The sequence below is a fragment of the Zea mays genome, chromosome 2 (genome assembly GCF_902167145.1).
Source record: "Zea mays cultivar B73 chromosome 2, Zm-B73-REFERENCE-NAM-5.0, whole genome shotgun sequence".
NCBI lineage: Eukaryota > Viridiplantae > Streptophyta > Magnoliopsida > Poales > Poaceae > Zea > Zea mays.
In genome coordinates, this window is record NC_050097.1 from 7904859 (window position 1) to 7923103 (window position 18245).

General features: G+C 47.8%; 2 protein-coding genes across 2 annotated transcripts; both read left to right on the forward strand.

Moving 5' to 3' along the window:
- Positions 1-7830: 7830 nt before the first annotated feature.
- On the forward strand, positions 7831-12985 carry LOC103645893 (protein SDA1 homolog). Its single transcript, XM_008670617.3, has 15 exons — positions 7831-8457; positions 9041-9217; positions 9327-9451; positions 9525-9660; positions 9781-9930; positions 10029-10082; positions 10189-10284; positions 10387-10446; positions 10539-10613; positions 10698-10751; positions 11201-11302; positions 11388-12059; positions 12197-12328; positions 12425-12532; positions 12696-12985. Exons 1-15 carry the CDS (start codon positions 8047-8049, stop codon positions 12843-12845), a joined length of 2502 nt encoding a protein of 833 aa, XP_008668839.1. The 5' UTR covers positions 7831-8046; the 3' UTR covers positions 12846-12985.
- A 1344-nt stretch (positions 12986-14329) lies between these two features.
- Positions 14330-17225, forward strand: LOC100382090 (Organic cation/carnitine transporter 4). The gene is made up of 3 exons (NM_001174852.1): positions 14330-14756; positions 15694-16540; positions 16665-17225. The coding sequence occupies exons 1-3, from the start codon at positions 14393-14395 to the stop codon at positions 16972-16974; spliced, it is 1521 nt and encodes a 506-aa protein (NP_001168323.1). The 5' UTR covers positions 14330-14392; the 3' UTR covers positions 16975-17225.
- Positions 17226-18245: the final 1020 nt, after the last annotated feature.

The window sequence follows — 18245 nt, forward strand, 5'->3', positions numbered from 1 at the left end:
ACTAACAAATAACATGTGATATTAAAACCGGCGAAAATTAACATGTGATATTAAACTAACAAATTGTAATCGTATTACAGTTAACTCCCGTCGGCCATAAAAACCGACGAAAATAAACAATAATCACACTCTAATCACATTAAAGCTAACTCCCGTCGGCCATAAAAAACCGACGAAAATAATCACATGTATTTACATATAGGTAGGATTATACCTCGACGAGGGCTAGAAGCCGCGTTCGGGCGGACGACGGCGCTCCGGGACGAGCTGAGGGCGTTGGCGGCCTCGGGGGCGCCGTTCCGGCCTCGGGTGGCGGGCCTCGGATGACGGCGGCGCGGTGGCGTGGCGGCTCGGCGGCCCGGCGGCGCAGGAGCTCGGCCACGCGGCTGCTCGGGCGGGCGGCGGCTCGGGCGAGCGGCGGCGGCTCGGGCGGGCGGCGGCGTTGGGGGCGCGGGCGGGCGGCGGCGTTGGGGCGCGGGCGGGCGGCGGCGTTGGGGCACGGGCGGGCGGCGGCTCGGACGGGCGGCGGCGGCGATGGCGGCTCGTCAGTTTCAGACGAGAGAGAGGAGGAAGAATGAGTCCGCGCGGGCTCGGACGTGGCTTTAAAACCATTAATCCCCGTCGGCCTATGACGTGGCCGACGGGAATTAAATAACCCCCGTCGGCTTAGGGACAAAGCCGACGGGAATTACTTAACCCCGTCGGCTAGGTGACGTGACCGACGGGAATTAAAATAATTCCCGTCAGCTAGTTGACGACCGACGGGAGTTACTTAATTCCCGTCGGCTTTTACACTGGCCGACGGGAATTAATCTGGCCGACGAGAGTCAATAGAATTCTCGTAGTGAGAGCATGGTATGAATGCCTTAGAGATTTCCTTATCACTAATGGATTCAAAGTCGGAAAGGCCGATCCTACTCTATTCACTAAAACTCTTGAAAATGACTTGTTTGTATGCCAAATTTATGTTGATGATATCATATTTGGGTCTACTAACGAGTCTACATGTGAAGAATTTAACATGACACACAAATTCGAGATGTCGATGATGGGGGAGTTGAAGTATTTTCTAGGATTCCAAGTCAAGCAACTCCAAGAAGGCACCTTCATTAGCCAAACGAAGTACACTCAAGACATTCTAAGCAAGTTTGGAATGAAGGATGCCAAACCCATCAAGACACCCATGGGAACTAATGGGCATCTCGACCTCGACACGGGAGGTAAGTCAGTGGATCAAAAGGTATACAAGTCGATGATAGGTTCGTTACTCTATTTATGTGCATCTCGACCGGATATTATGCTTTCCGTATGCATGTGTGCAAGATTCCAAGCCGACCCTAAGGAAGCTCACCTTACGGCCGTAAAACGAATCTTGAGATATTTGGCTTACACTCCTAAGTTTGGGCTTTGGTATCCTAGGGGATCCACATTTGATTTGATTGGTTATTCGGATGCCGATTGGGCGGGGTGCAAAATCAATAGGAAGAGCACATCGGGGACTTGCCAGTTCTTGGGAAGATCCTTGGTGTCTTGGGCTTCAAAGAAGCAAAATTCGGTCGCTCTTTCCACCGCCGAAGCCGAGTACATTGCCGCAGGCCATTGTTGCGCGCAATTGCTTTGGATGAGGCAAACCCTGCGGGACTACGGTTACAAATTAACCAAAGTCCCTTTGCTATGTGATAATGAGAGTGCAATCAAGATGGCGGATAATCCCGTCGAGCATAGCCGCACTAAACATATAGCCATTCGGTATCATTTTCTTAGGGATCACCAACAAAAGGAAGATATCGAGATTTCTTACATTAATACTAAAGATCAATTAGCCGATATCTTTACCAAGCCACTTGATGAACAAACTTTTAACAAACTTAGGCATGAGCTAAATATTCTTGATTCTAGGAACTTATTTTGTTAAAATTGCACACATAGTTCATTTATATACCTTTGATTATGTCTCTTTCATGTGCTATGACTAATGTGTTTTCAAGTCCATTTCAAACCGAGTCATAGGTATATTGAAAGGAAATTAGAGTCTTCGGCGAAGACAAAGGCTTCCACTCCGTAACTCATCCTTCGCCGTCACTCCAAACAACTCTCCATTTTTGGGGGAGAAAAGCATGAGCACCAAGCAAAAGGACTCCATCTTTGGTATAATCTTCACTCATTTATTTATGACCAAAGGGGGAGAGAGTAACTTGATAGGGCTCTAATGATTCCGTTTTTGGTGATTCATGCCAAAGGGGGAGAGAATAAGAGCCCAAAGCAAAAAGACCGCACCACCACCAATTTCAAAAACTTAGTTTTTCAAAGAGTATTTTCAATTGGTATCTTATTGTGTTCAAAAGGGGGAGAAAGTAGTATTTCAAAAATGATATATCAAAACCCTCTTGAACACTAAGAGGAGGATCTCATTTAGGGGGAGTTTTGTTTAGTCAAAGGAAAAGCATTTGAAACAGGGGGAGAAAATTTCAAATCTTGAAAATGCTTCATAAAATCGTATTCATTTACCTCTGACTATTTGCAAAAGAGTTTGCAAAAACAAAACATGTGGTGCATGCGTGGTCCAAAATGGTAAAAATAAAGAAACAATCCATACATATCTTGTAAGTATTTATATTGGCTCAATTCCAAGCAACCTTTGCACTTACATTATGCAAACTAGTTTAATTATGCACTTCTATATTTGCTTTGGTTTGTGTTGGCATCAATCACCAAAAAGGGGGAGATTGAAAGGGAATTAGGCTTACACCTAGTTCTTAAATAATTTTGGTGATTGAATTGCCCAACACAAATAAATTGGACTAACTAGTTTGCTCTAGTGTATAAGTTATACAGGTGCCAAAGGTTCACACTTAGCCAATAAAAAGACCAAGTATTGGGTTCAACAAAAGAGCAAAGGGACAACCGAAGGCACCTCTGGTCTGGCGCACCGGACTGTCCGGTGTGCCACCGGACATGTCCGGTGCACCAGAGGACTCCAACTCAAACTCGCCACCTTCGGAAATTTCCAGAGGCACTCCGCTATAATTCACCGGACTGTCCGGTGTACACCGGACAGTGTCCGGTGCTCCAAGGAAGAGCGGCCTCAGGAACTCGCCAGCTTCGGGAAACTGCAACGGCTGCTCCGCTATAATTCACCGGACATGTCCGGTGTACACCGGACTGTCCGGTGTAACTGCGGGGCAACGGCTACTTCGCGCCAACGGTCGCCTGCAACAGCAATTAATGCGCGCCAGAGCGCGCAGGCGTCAGGCACGCCCATACTGGCGCACCGGACACTCTACAGTGCATGTACGGTGCGCCACCGGACATCCAGGCGGGCCCAGAAGTCAGAACTCCAACGGTCGAATCCCAACGGCTTTGGTGACGTGGTTGGCGCACCGGACATGTCCGGTGTGCACCGGACTGTCCGGTGCACCATACGACAGACAACCTCCACCAACGGTCATGTTTGGTGGTTGGGGCTATAAATACCCCAACCACCCCACCATTCATTGCATCCAAGTTTTCCACTTCTCAACCACTTACAAGAGCTAGGCATTCAATTCTAGACACACCAAAGAGATCAAATCCTCTCCAATTCCACACAAGGCTTTAGTGATTAGCGAGGGAGATTTGCCGTGTTCTTTTGAGCTCTTGCGCTTGGATTGCTTTTTTTCTTTCTCACTTGTTCTTGTGATCAAAACTCCGTTGTAATCAAGGCAAGAGGCACCAATTGTGTGGTGGCCCTTGCGGGGAAGTTTTGTTCCCGGTTTTGATTTGAGAAGAGAAGCTCACTCGGTCCGAGGGACCGTTTGAGAGAGGGTAAGGGTTGAAAGAGACCCGGCCTTTGTGGCCTCCTCAACGGGGAGTAGGTTTGCAAGAACCGAACCTCGGTAAAACAAATCCGTGTGTCACACTCTTCATTTGCTTGCGAGTTGTTTTGCACCCTCTCTCGCGGACTCGATTTTATTTCTAATACTAACCCGACTTGTAGTTGTGATTAATTTTGTAAATTTCAGTTTCGCCCTATTCACCCCCCTCTAGGCGACTATCAATGACAAACAGGTATATCCACTTTGTTGGGCAAGGAAAAATAACCATACTCGAAATCCATCATTTGTGAATGATGGATAGTCATGTCAAGTGAATACTAAATGTGTCCTTTTTGCTGTCAAGTGACTCAAATCTAAGCTCCCGAATGGAAATGTGGCTCAGTGGAGCTTGCATCCATAACATACTGATATATTATAACTTGATCTGAGTTTTTACATTTAAAGCATACATGCACAACATTGCTAACATAAGTACTCATATTGCCATTTTTTTGAAGTATGTGCTGAAAAATGCTTTAGTTAGTTTGCATGACTCGTTAGTCCATATACCCCTAGAAAAAATGCTTTAGTTAGTTTTGGACGGCCTGTTTGGAGAGGGGATTCAGATACAAGTTCTTGGGATTTAATGAGCGATCCTTTTATGATCGAGGCCTTACATAGTTGTAGATAGGTAGTCACATGGTTTTTTTGGGTAGCAGGCTAGCAGCTGATCATCTTGTGTGCCGATTTATGTTACAGGGGGCACTTGCCGGGTTCTGCTTAGTTGTGCTGCCATCAACAGAACCTATTGGAATTACTGCCCGTAAGTGCTTACTGTAGACTGCCCCCGCCCCGCCTCCGCCCGCCCGACCTCTGCAAACCCCGCCTCCGCAAACCTCCGCGAGAGCCATGTCCGCCGCAAACCACGCCGACGCCTCCTCTTTCTCCCCCGTAGTCCCCGACCCTCCGCAGCTCCGATTCGCCTTCGCCGCGGAGTCCGTTGCGCCCACCCATGCTTGGTTCCGCCTCTGGTGCTGAACCCTAGCGTGCCGCCTATTTACGCGCACTCCACATCCCCTGCGCCGTCACTTGCAAGGCATGGACGTCTCCGTGCCGACGGCTTCTTCTTTAGGCTTGTCGGCAAGAGGACGAGGTGCCCCTGCCGTCGCCAACGCCGCTCCGCTTCCCGCGCGTCATGTCCGTCGCGTCCCTGGCCTCGCCCACCTCGCCGCCCGCGCCCGCCCCGCCGCGCCGCGTCATTGTCTCCCACCGCCTGCCACTCCGCGCGTCGCCGGACTCGGCGGCACCCTTCGAGTTCGCCTTCTTCGTCGACACCGGCACCGTCGTGTACCAGCTCCGCTCGGGGCTGCCCGTCAACGCGCCCGTCATCCACATCGGCACCCTCCCAGCCGCCGCGGCCGAAGCCGCCTCAGATGAGCTGTCTGACTACCTGCTGGCCAATTTCTGAGTAATGGCTTGATAAAAGCTTTGGGAGGTGAATTGCAGTTAGCACCAAGACAAATCGAGCACCATGAGAGAAGCACGATGACCAATTATAATATATCACGTATTTAATTAACGTTTTATCAAATTAGGCCGTAGCATTAGCACGGGCAACTCATTATCTTATCTATTAAGAACCTAATGTGGGCACCTGGTGCTACCACGGCTTCACCCTCACCACGTCTAGCGCCCGCGCAGCACGCGCAAAAAATAGTGCAGAACGAGCACTCAAACCCACGTCCCTTGCTCTAGAAATTTGGGGCTAACCACGAGACCACATGTATCTTAGTGTTTAAAAATAAACAATAATTATATTTACAGTCTAGGCGCCGCTCCACCCGCTTCTCCGTCTCGTGGCAACGCACGAGCATATACCTTCTCAATGTTCCCATCTTCTATATTGTTTGGTGCCTGGTGATTTCTTAACAATTTTAGCTGAAGTATAAGATAAAAATAAATATAGAATACTGATATCATGTGTTGTTGTTCTGTTACTCCGAAAATGAAAATGAAAATGTTGTTGTCATAACAAGAAGTAAATCGATCTCGTCTACCACATAGCTCTCGCGCTGGCGCGGCGCGCAACCGTCCATCATCGACACCCAGATCTCCCTGCTCACCGTTGATTCTATTCAGTGAAAGTAGTGAATTGTTCTACCCAAGTTATGGACACTTAGGTACCACATAGCTCTGTTCTTAGAAAATTTGGATTTTGTGTGCTTGAATCGATACTCTTTAATTGGTAGGATTTTGGGTTTTCCTCCTTTTGTGTGAGTAATATTGTTTCTTGTTCTATGTATTTAAGAAGCTCAATAGTTGTTGGTTAAGTTGTTTTATTTATTTCAACCTAAATTGTGTGAATCATTAAATTTGGATATTACTGCTGTAAGCTGATCCATTTTAACTGAAAACTCATTACTCCTAATTGAAGTTAAAACTGAGCATATGTAAATTTGGCCTTAGTGTTACACCCATTTGGGTTCAGTTTATAGGTGTAACCAAATGTATCTTCAGCAGTTCTAAAGGACCCAACATGTTACTAGAAAGAGGTGAATAAAAGGACTAGAGAGAGGTGAATAAAGCTAGTAGTTTTTTCTCATGCAGATCTTAGCTGGGTCTGCCCCTGGTTCCACAGCCATGGAATACCGCTCTATCAATTTGTGAAGATAATTTTGTGAATCACTTGAAGTTTCTACTGCTTGTATCGTACCTGAATGACTGGTTTCATTTTATTTAGTGGTGTCTTTGCGCCACCGGTGCTTTACCCATACCACTCTTGAATTGGTATATCTTTATTCTAATGTAATTTATTGCAACCTAGATTTAAATCATGTGAATCCTTGAATTTGGAGACTACCGCTGCAAGCTGATCCATTTTAGCCGAGAACTCATTACTCCTAATTGAAGTTAAAATTGAGTTATATAGTTCAAGGGATGACAAATTTTGATATTCTTAGATTGATTGCCTTGGGCGTGGATGTTTATTCGTTGTTACAACAATATAGACTATTGAGTATGCTTCCATTTTTTATAGGGTCCATAAGTTTGCACCACACAACCATTTGGTTTTATCTGTTGTCATTTGACCTCTGGTGGAAAGGAGTGAGATAAACTATGGAGGAATTCTGATGTTATGGATTTCCATTTAACTTCATCGTACTTGCAAGCCATGCAATATGCTATTGTTGTTATTGCCCTTTATAATCTGTGATTTTTTCTGGCTACAAAATTTTGATTGGTTTAGTCTTGAATTTGTTGTTATATAAATTTTTCTTGCATTGTAGTTCTTTTTTATTTTAAATTTATGCATTATTTCTACAAAGTTCTATGCTGACAAAGTCATCTTATTTGATGTACATCCTGCAATAGCTATTTCCATCCGTGAGCAGCTTGATGAGGGCTTCCCACCACTGTAGAGCCCACAGGAGCTAGGTGCGCCGACAGTGAATGCAGACCGCACGTGGCTTGTGCGACTCTCAGTCCCGGGCTATTTTGCAATGTATTGGTTATTTGCGAAAATAATATGAGGTATTTAGTGTATGTTTTCGTTTTTGTTGTAAACTAATATTTTAATGAATAATTTGTGTACCGTCGCAACGCACGAGTTTTGTGCTAGTAAAACAGCGCGGGTATTAGACTAGTAGTGTTTATATTTGCGTTGTTTCCCTTCCATGTCCGTGAAAAACGGTGACTATCGATTAATTTATTCTGGCTAGAATAGTAAGACTATCTCCAGCACCTTATATATCTTCATATCTATATTCAAATTTCACTATACGAATATTGTAGTCTACAATATATAATAGTGTAAAAAATCTGTCTAAATTTTTGGTAGACTACGGTCGAAAAACCACGTCATTACTCAGCTCATCATCAATTCCACTAGACAATTGTGCCTTTGCAATCCTCGTGCCCGAAAAACATCTTTCTGCTATCTTTCGCGTACAGTTTGTTGTGCTGTGGCGCCGGCCAGCAGCAAGGCCTGGTTTGGAGGGCGGTGGGCTGGGCTGGGCTGGGCTGGTGATCTCGGCTTGTGCGTGCGTGACTTAGGGCCTAGAGATGCAAAAAAAGAAGGGAAAAAAAATGATTCGTGACTCTCCCGAGGTGCGGTGCGGCCGCACCCCGCATGCCATTGCGGTATTGCCAACGTCGCTTCGCCCCTGAATCCCTCCGCTACCGCGCCTAGGGTTTTAGGCTTTTAGCACACACCGGCGGCGCTGCATACCAAGGGCTTCCCCTGCCCGCGCCGATGCCGCGCAAGCACGCGCCGGCGTTTACGCCGGAGGCAGCCTCCGCCTCTTCGTCAGGCGGGGCTGGCCAGCCGCATAACCTCCCCGTGCTTCAGGCGAAGATGAAGCGTGACCCGGAGGGCTACGAGGAGGAGCTCCGCCAGCTCCACCGCCACTTCGAGTCCTCGGTGTTCCTATTCCAGCAGCAGGCGGCGCTGGCTACAACCTCGTCCTCGGGAGGCGGCGGGGAGGTGGCCAAGGAGCTCGGGGACCTCGCCCTGTTCCTTGCCCACGTCGCGCCTTTCTACCCGGATGACCTCGCCGATTTGCCCGACCAGATTGGTGGCTTGCTCGACACCAACGCGCGTGGGCTGCCGCCGGGGCTCAGGTCTCACCTCGTGCAGGCGCTTGTATTGCTGGTGAATCGGAAGGTAAATAATTTTGGTCTTACTGCCGCTGATAGTTTTTCAATCAAAATCTCGGGGACATGTGAGTTATGTTTGTTTTGACAACGGGTAGCCATTTTGTCTTTTAATTGCAGCTTAGTATTGCAAATGCAAAATGGTTAATTTTTTGTGTGGAGTTTAGAATAGATATGATTGCGGTTGGCTTAGTGGAAGGATGCCAACAGATTAAGGAAATCGGTTTTACACTGAGTATGATTTTTTTAGAATTTTTCAAAACTACACGCTCATGTTCCTATTCTAGTATTTCAACATCAATAAATCATTGATTTTTTTATCAAATATGTGAGCTTCACTACATATCACTACACTTGGATATAGTGCTAGATAACTTTTGCTAGATCTGTATTACAATGAGTACCCTCTTTCAAGTAAGCATTGGGAATATATATATCTGAAACTAGTATTTTTGGGTATGGGTTATTAACTAGGTGCCAATAATTCACCTTTTCTTTGCACAATAACTGATTGAACTTACACATCCTGTGAACCATTGAAATCCAACCACTTGTTTTGCTAACCCCTCTTTCGTTTTAAAAATAAAAATCAGATTGTCGATCTTGAGGACACAATGGAGTTATTCATGGAGCTTCAAGTTATTGGAGATCGAGCTGTAAAAAAGCTAGCATTTTCGCATATTGTACACAGTATCAGGAGGATGAACCAGAAGCACAAGAATGAATCGACAAATCGTAAACTGCAAAACGTCCTTTTTAAATTCTTACAGGTCTGCAACATATTGTGAATGCATTAATCAGTGGTACCAGGTTTTAGCATATTGAAAAACAAATACAAATTTGTTTTCCCCTAGCTCATTTTGTACACCTGTTTGTCAGGCTGAAGAAGAGTCACGAGCAAAGAGAGCATTTACTATCCTTTGTGATCTTCACCGTCGGAGGGTCTGGTTTGATGAACGCACAACAAATGCAATATGTGATGCTTGTTTCCACCCTTCCTCTAGGTACATGCTGCAGAACATTTTAAAAAAAATCTATTCACAGCTCCCAGCCTAAAATGATTGTCATTACACGCAGGATTATGATAGCTGCTATTTCATTTCTTCTTGGATATGAAAATGCTCCACAAGAGGATGATAGCGACGCATCAAGCAGTGAAGATGAAGCAGATCAAAACCCACAAATTCTTCTCAGTAAACAGGACGTTTATAAGGTGCTTTAACTGTTTAATTGTGCCTTAATTGCCCATTTGTCATTTTTAGATATACTTGGTTTGCTTTGCTTTATTCCCTCTGATGCATCGTTTGCATTTTCTTGGTATATGAATTCTCAGGCAAATCACAAGGGTACGTCTGCTAGTAAAAAAAAGAAGAAAGCTAAATTACAGCGGGTCATTCGTAGCATGAAAAGACAACAGCGGAAATCTGTCGAGGAAACTGGTTCCAGTTTCTATTCACCCCTGACATATTTAAAAGATGCCCAGGTGAGATGGTGCCTCTAATAACTATGGAATGGCATATCCATTTCTTATCTATGGAACTCTATTATGCTAAAATGTTTATTTTTGTTTTTGGATGGCAGGGTTTTGCGGAGAAGCTTTTCTCTCGGTTGCAGAAATGCAATGAGCGATTTGAGGTCATACTCATTTTTTGTACACGCATAACGTTGCTAATGCCTTCTTTGACCTTCTCTTTGGCAAGAATCAAGCATTTAAGCTTCGAGAAAATCTTTTTCACTGCAGGTAAGGATGATGATGCTAAAAGTAATCGCGAGGACCATTGGGCTGCATCACTTGGTTTTGTTGAACTTCTACCCGTATCTTCAAAGATACGTTCAAGTATGTTATTTAAGATGGTATTTTTGTTTGTGTCGTCCTTTGAAACACCAACTAGTTTGGTAATACTAACTCATGTATAATTTTTGGTACATCCATGTGCAGCCTCATCAACGAGATGTGACGACTCTACTCGCTGCAGCAGTTCAGGCTTGCCATGATATGGTTGCGCGTCTTCAAAAGTTCATTGCTTTGCAACTATTGGTTCCACTTACATTACTTTTTTTCTGAATGCAAAATGTATGTGTAAATGTTAGGTACCTCCAGATGCTGTTGAACCACTGTTCAAGCAGATAGTAAATCAGTTTGTGCATGACCGTTCTCGTCCAGAGGTTTGCATGCCCCCTTTCAGCATACTATGTGTTGTTCCAGCTAACAAGACTGCATGAACATATATCTGACTTTACTTCTTTTAGGCTATTGCTGTTGGCTTAAATGTTGTGAGAGAGATCTGCATGAGAATACCTTTGGTAGGTACCTTAATGTTTGGATGGCTTAAACAATACTCTTGTCTGCAATGGTACTAGACAGATACCCTTAGGCACTGGAACTGAAATCTATTGCTTTTGTTAGCTGTGTTTCATATATGACATAAGCAGAGGGGATAATGACCATGTTTTCACTAATTATTCTTTTCTGTATTAATTACTGATAGACTGAAAAGGTTGCAATGTTGTGCTCCTAAGTCCTAACAGAATTAAACATGTAAATAGCTGAATTGGAATAAAGTTGTGAACGGTTTTAGTTTGTGGTTGTCTGCCATTATCGTCATTGTGGTGGATTTTTTTATTGGTGCTCTTGCTGATGCAAAACACACATGTAAACCTGAGATTTTTGTGCATTCTAGAATATCTGGTCAGATGTACAGTTTCTTTCTTCAACTTATCTTTATACTTCATCCACTATGGCAAACCTGCAGATGATGAATGAGGATCTGCTCCAAGACCTCGTTTTATACAAAAAGTCCCATGAGAAAGCTGTTTCCATTGCTGCTCGTTCGCTGATCACATTGTTCAGAGAGGTCAGATAATTTCTTACAAATTTTCCAATATTTTTTCTATATGTTGGAATCCCCTGTCGCTAAACCTCTGTTGATTGAAGTTCAGATCTGTCCTTCATTGTTAGTCAAGAAAGATCGTGGCCGTCCTGTGGATCCAAAGGCTCGGCCCAAAGCATTTGGAGAAGTCACTGTTGCTAGCAACGTTCCTGGTGCCGAGTTGCTAGATGAAAATATTTCTTCAGAAGGGGAAAGTTCGGACGATGAGTCTGATGGTTTTCACTCCGATGATGAGATGGACTTGACACCTGCCCCTCCTGGAACAGAAGAAAATATGGAGGGTTCATCTGTTGCAAACAAACATGATGCCGATGGAGATACCAAAGAGGAAGATGACGCATCTGATGATGAAGATGGTACGGATCAAGATGACTCCAACAGTGATAGTGATGAACTAGACGATGACTCTGATGTGGATGTGGGTACTGATATATCTGATGAAGACGAAGGTGACGACGGTGAACTGAAAGAAAGCATAAATGGTTCAGAGGATGAAGCTTTAGACCAGAATGAAGACAGCGAAGAGGAAGACAAGTCAAAAGGCAGTGGCTCTAAAGCGCAGAAGAGGAAGTTAAATGATTATATTGGACAGCTAAATTCTGCTGATGCAAGCCTTCGAGCTCTGAAGAGGTTAGCAACTGCCAAGAAGGCTGAAGAACCATCTGATGAAACTGGTAAAATTCTATCCGATGAAGATTTCAAACGCATCAAAGAACTCAAGGTATGTGGATTTTGGATGGCTTATAGATCTACAGTATTTTTTTAAAAAAAAGAAGCTAATTTTGGCAAAATAAAATTGTTCACATTCTGGTCTTAGATGGATCATTGATGTTCTAACCGAATATATTTGTGTTTCAGGCTAAGAAAGAAGCGAAGCTGGCTTTGGCTCAGCATGGACTAATCAAGGGTGTCGACACAAGGTCTGTAACCTTTAAGATGCCATCATCTGACCAGCTCAGCAGGAAGCGTGTCGATCCACTTGAGCTTGAGGTGCTCTCCTTGTACCTTTGTCGCGCACTCACTCACTCACACAGTGACACACATGCAATGCACACGCTTGACACTGAATAAATTTCGTGGGGGCAGGCTCACGTCAGGAGAAAGATGTCCAAGGAAGAAAGGTTGGCGTTGGTGAAAGCTGGAAGAGAGGATAGAGGTCCTTACATGGCAAGGGCGGCCGTGAAACAGAAAAAGGTAAGCATCCTGGCTGTTGGCGTGTTCGTTTTGTGGTGGTAGCATGTCTTTTTTTAATTCATACCGTTCCCGCGAGTGCATCCTTACCATCAGGATCGCCGATCGCCTAATCGTTTCTTCCATAACCTCGTCTGATTGTATGGATTATAATAATGCCTCGCAGACCGGTGGACTGAGCAATAAGCAGAAGCAGCACAAGAAGAGGATGCCACTGGCAGCGACTAGAGCCAAGGCAGCACGTTCCCGGCAGGAGAAGAAGCAGCAGCGCAAGCGCTCCGGGAATCAGTTCAGGGGCCGCAAGGCGTGGAAGTGAGAGAGCCTCTGCTGCCGCTTTGCGATTCATCTAGCCGAATGGCCAATTTTTTTGACTCTTTGTATCTTCTTCTGCCAGTTAATGTTTCCATATAATACCTTGATTCTATGAGAATGCTTTTCCATATTTCGCCGTTGGTATCTGCTCCGGTCCCCCCCTCCGTATGGTCCTGGAATGTGATTCGTCTTGGGCTGAAAGCGAGTAGGAATTCCCTGTCGCATTCCAGTAGAGGTCAGAGGCACAGCCCAATGCGGACGACGCAATGACGAGGGCTGCGCAAGAGGCCAAGAGAAGCGTCGGGAGGAGACCCGATGCGATCCAATTCAGCTATCCCCGGCCCAGGCCACCGCGCCATCTACTATTGCCGCCGTGTAGTGCCAAGACCTCGACCGCGCGCCCTCGTGGCCGAGCCAGAGCCCAGGGGATTCGATTCCACAACGGGGCACATGCGGGGGGCCGTGTGCGTGTCAGTCGGATCTCCGATTCAATTTTTTGAGGCAGGTTGGTGCGTGGTTTTGGTCACAGGAGATGGCATCGCCTGCATCCGTCCGGCGGATCTGTCTGTTTCCCCGCCGCGCCGTACGTGCGTTGGTGGACAACCCCACACGGTAACTGATGAAGTGGGATGGGTTGAGTTTCTTTTGTTTACTGAGGTGATAGCTAACTGCACGAAGTTAGGAAGGACAAGCTCGTCTCATTGGTAAACAAGCAGCTCCTCCCTGTCTGTCTTCTCGGCAAGCAGACGAAAGGCGTGGAGCTGATCGTCCACATGACGCGTCAGCGTGTCCCGAGTCCGGACAAAGGCGGAGCCAGGAATTGTACCTATAGTAGTATATATGACGGCCAGTCAAAGAGATACACACACATCCGATACTCATGTACATCGATAAGACGATAACCTACTTCTATCTATTTTTTTAAAGATTTATTCTAGTTTATAATGATACAATACTACTACTATTCTTCTTCTACTAGATGACTGACTGGTCGATAGCGAGGGTGTAGTATATTTTTAAAAAGAATACCAATCAACCCCTTTTAACCTTGACTTATGTTATATATATGAAGATGCTCACATATATACACGCACGCACTGACGCACACTCTTATGGATAGATATACATACATCCATCTATCCCGTGGCCAAGCTAGAGTGAAATAGAGAAAGATGCAAATATATGGTAAAAATCTAGTATGAATCACTAATTTTGTAAAATTTCGTGGGTGCAAAAATGGCTCTAAAAACAGTTTACGAAGGCAGATATCTAGATGAGACTTAACTATAAGTGAAACCATGCATCTAAATGCTCTCTACATGCCTTCAGTTCCAATTCCAAATCTGATCTAGCACCAAAAAAATCCCACGAGCAAACATTTGGCCAGCCGTGACACCAAAAAGGCAAAAATCAACTAATAGCGCAACCGGGGGCGCGGCTACAAGTACAGCTACAAATAGCGCCCCGCGACGCACTCGGCGCCCGGAACGCAACGCAGCGGCAAAAGCGACACTGCCAGCAGCGAGCGGGTGGAACCAGACCAGACCAGACATGTCGACGACGGAGCCGCTCCTCTCGGCCGGCGCCGAGAAGAAGAAGGGCGGCAAGGGTCCGCGCGTGGGCATCGACGAGGCGCTGTCGGCGCACGCGGGGGAGTTCGGGCGGTGGCAGCTGCGGCACTTCGTGGCCGTGTCGGCGGCGTGGGCGCTCGAGGCGCTGCACACCATGGTGATCATCTTCGCGGACCGGGAGCCGGCGACCGTGCCGGTGCCCTGCGCCGCCGCCGGGCGGGAGTGGGCCGGTGGCGGCGGTTCAGGCGCCGCTGCGTCGACCGTCGTCGAGTGGGGCCTCGTCTGCGGCCAGCGCTACAAGGTCGGCCTCGCCCAGGCCGTCTTCTTCGCCGGCTGCATGATCGGTCAGTGCCGTGCTAGCTCGCCGCTGCTGGCCACGCGCTCTAATCCATTCGTTCGTTCCGTTTCGCCGTGCCGTGCCGTACCCCTGCGTGTACCTGGACTGGAATTCGTTTCCTGCTCGTTCGTGGTTACTAGGGAGTAGTAGTAGTAGTATGTGTGGTTCAGGGCAATAATTCGCGTCGAATCGGTATCTAATAAAGCTGCGGCTTGGCATTTTGGGAACGACAGTTGGGTGGGGAATGTAAAGCACGGGCACTTCGAGCTTGATTATTCGAGCCCCAGCATATTCGGAATCGGAAGGGAGCGCGACGACAAGGCACAAGAGCGATCTCGTGGACGTGTACTCGTGTTGCGCTTCCGAGGCGGGCGTCGAGCGAGTGCTTCGCTTCCGGCGTGCTCGGCCACATGCACGACACGAGTGCCGATGCCGACCTGCTGCTATGCGCTGTCGACAAGGTTTGTCTGACTCTGATCCGATCAGATGGACGAGATGGTCATCTTCTCGGTCCACAGTCCTAGGCAGGCAGTGGTCAGGTTGGTCATGTCTACTAGCCGTCTAGGCAGGCATTCCAAAGCTATACGAGACGGCCCTCTTCTCGTCAGCCACCGATTGGTCTAGGAGACGGCCGCCGTAGCGCGAGGTGACACGCGTGGAGCAGATTTCCTCACCGTAGCTCGGATACGTGGCTGCCCCCGCCGCGCCAAGTGCCACGCCAAGGCGGCTGTCACGGCTCATCACCTCAGCCAATCAATATCGCTTGCATTGACACAAGCATCCAAAAACCCACTGCATCACACAACTACACAAAAACCAGGCTACGGGCTGGGTGCCTCTTTGGGTCTTTGGATGGGCTACTTTTCCAGCTAGACACACGGCCTCGTCCAACACGTTAACTAACTGTCTTCCTCTGCATGCAATGCAATTGCAATGCAATCCAGGCGCGGGCGTGTTCGGCCACCTGTCGGACTCGTTCCTGGGCCGGAAGGGGGCGCTGCAGGTGGTGTGCGTGCTCAACGCCGCCTTCGGCCTCCTCACCGCGCTGTCCCCGAACTACTGGGCCTACGCGGCGCTGCGCCTCCTCACGGGCTTCAGCGCGGGGAGCGTGGGCGTGCTGGCCTTCGTCCTGGCCACCGAGCCCGTCGGCCCCGCCCGCCGCGGCGCCGCGGGCATGTCCACCTTCTACTTCTTCTCCGGCGGCATCGCGGCGCTCGCGGCCGTCGCGGCGCTCTTCCAGGGCTCCTGGCGCGCGCTCTACGCCGTCACCTCGCTCCCCTCGCTCGTCTTCGCCGTCGCCGTCGTGCCGTTCTTCGTCTCCGAGTCGCCGCGGTGGTACCTCGTGCGCCGCCGCCCCGACGACGCCCTGCGGGTCATCCGCGCCATCGCCGCCACCAACGGCAGGGCCGTCCCTGAGGATCTCAGGCTTAAGCTCGACGACGAGGAGCCAGGGAACAAGGACGTTGGTGGGAGTACGGCGCATGCGGCGTCCTCGGGCTCCATCGTCGACGTGTTCCGGTCGCCGACCACGCGGGTGCGGCTTGTGCTCTCCGTGCTTATCAACCTCCTCAGCTCGGTGGTGTACTACGGCCTCAGCCTCAACGTGGTCAACCTCAAGACCAACCTCTACGTCACCGTCGTCGTCAACTCGCTCGCCGAGATGCCCGCCTACCTGCTCACGGCGCTCCTCCTCGATCATTTCGGGCGGAAGCCTCTCGCCATCGGCACCATGCTGCTCAGCGGCGTCTTCTGCACCGCCGGGAGTCTCGTACCCGGCGCAGGGATCATGAGGTTTGTCATCAGCTCATCAAGATGATTCAGTCGTTCTTGAGAACGAAAATTATGTTCCACGCACTTATAATAACGACTGACGAACGTGCACATTAAACTCCCATGCGATGCGAATGGGCGGCAGGGTGGCGTGCGGCGTGGTGGGCATCTTCGGCATGGCGGCAACGTACAACCTGCTGTTCATCTACACGGCGGAGCTGTTCCCTACGGTGGTGCGGAACGCGGCGCTGGGGTGCACGGCGCAGGCGGCGCAGATGGGGGCCATCGTGGCGCCGCTGGTGGTGATGCTCGGGGAGAGGCTGCCGTTCGCGGTGTTCGGCGCCTCGGGCATCGTCGGCGGCCTGCTTGTCTTGTACCTGCCGGAGACGATGAACAAGCCCCTGTACGACACCATGGCGGGTCTGGAGGAAGGGGAGAAGAACGTTGTCAAGTGACACATGTTGGGATCTCAGATCAGATGAAACGGTCTTTTGTAGTCTCGTGTTCACTACGATCGAATGTGCAATAGTGCAAGATGTCGCGAGGTGATGAATTCCACAAAGACGAGGAGAGTTAGTGCTGGCTTACTGCCAAGGAGTGGGGATCTAGCGGTGCTGTTTTTCAGGTTACGCTAGTGTACATCTAAGCGTCCAGCTTGTGCCCGACTACACATCTCCAAGTTTAACGAAGAATTGTTTTTCCTCGTTTTCCGGAGGATGGAAAATCCAGGTTTGCGTTTTTTTTTGTCGTCAAGGAAGCTGTGTCCTGGACTGAAACAGAAGCCAATGTCCATAGCCACTGTATCCGCCCCCTTCCCTCAGTAGAGGCGCAAGAAGCTGCAGAGAACCCGTCTCCCTTCCCTTAAGCACGATATAGGAAACACACGAGACAATGATATAGGGTTGGGCCTCTGGCCTCTTTCTGATCTCCGTATTATGAGTGGGTGTATATGTTCCTTATATAGAGATGTGAGACCCCTTAGGGGCAAAGCAGGTATTTGCCCACATAACCCTAACTAGGGTTACTTAGCACTCCCCCTTGGGCGAATACCGCGACCAACACATGCCTCGTTAAAACTCCGAAAAACCCAGTGGAAAAAATGTGGAGAAAGAGTGCATGGTGATACAAATTGCATTTGCACTTTGTTGCCTCGTTAAAAACCTCATATGAGAAACTTCAAGAAAACTCACTAAGGGAAAAAGAGTACAACAGCTGTCATCGGGACAGATTTCGATCCTCTGAGATCTAGATTCTATTGAATCTTCTACAAGGGCTAACTTTAGAAATATACTCCCCCTAATCCTTGCAAAACCGTATCAATAAGGCAAAACATCTTCTTCTGGAAGTATATGCACATAAAGATTTAGCAAACGGATTGCATATCCTTGCAAGGACTATTTCAGGAACTTTACCTCTACTCACTTTTAGGATATACGAGGTAAGTGCACGTATCAACATAAATAAGCCACTTTGAATGATGGTGTTCGATTGACTGGATCTATATATTTAATATAAACTTTCATAAAGGTTCACATATTGATCATCAAGCTGATGCCTTCAGGGCATGGAATATGACATTTATTGTCTCATGATTGTGATAAATAGCATTCGCTCCCCCCTGACGATGACATCTGTCAAAGTCGTTATACCTCATAACTCAAGTATATTCTTCAAGATATATGTCTCATTATTCATCTGGAATAATGAGGGTGGATGAGGCTAGGGA

Bases quoted from the DNA above. Each gene is read 5' to 3' on its own strand.
- LOC103645893 (XM_008670617.3), top strand. From the start codon at position 8,047: ATGCCGCGCAAGCACGCGCCGGCGTTTACGCCGGAGGCAGCCTCCGCC. The intron at 9,452-9,524 runs GTACATGCTGCA...CATTACACGCAG, and splicing joins TGTTTCCACCCTTCCTCTAG to GATTATGATAGCTGCTATTT. The intron at 10,614-10,697 runs GTTTGCATGCCC...TACTTCTTTTAG, and splicing joins ATGACCGTTCTCGTCCAGAG to GCTATTGCTGTTGGCTTAAA.
- LOC100382090 (NM_001174852.1), top strand. From the start codon at position 14,393: ATGTCGACGACGGAGCCGCTCCTCTCGGCCGGCGCCGAGAAGAAGAAG. The intron at 14,757-15,693 runs GTCAGTGCCGTG...AATGCAATCCAG, and splicing joins CTTCGCCGGCTGCATGATCG to GCGCGGGCGTGTTCGGCCAC. The intron at 16,541-16,664 runs GTTTGTCATCAG...AATGGGCGGCAG, and splicing joins CCCGGCGCAGGGATCATGAG to GGTGGCGTGCGGCGTGGTGG.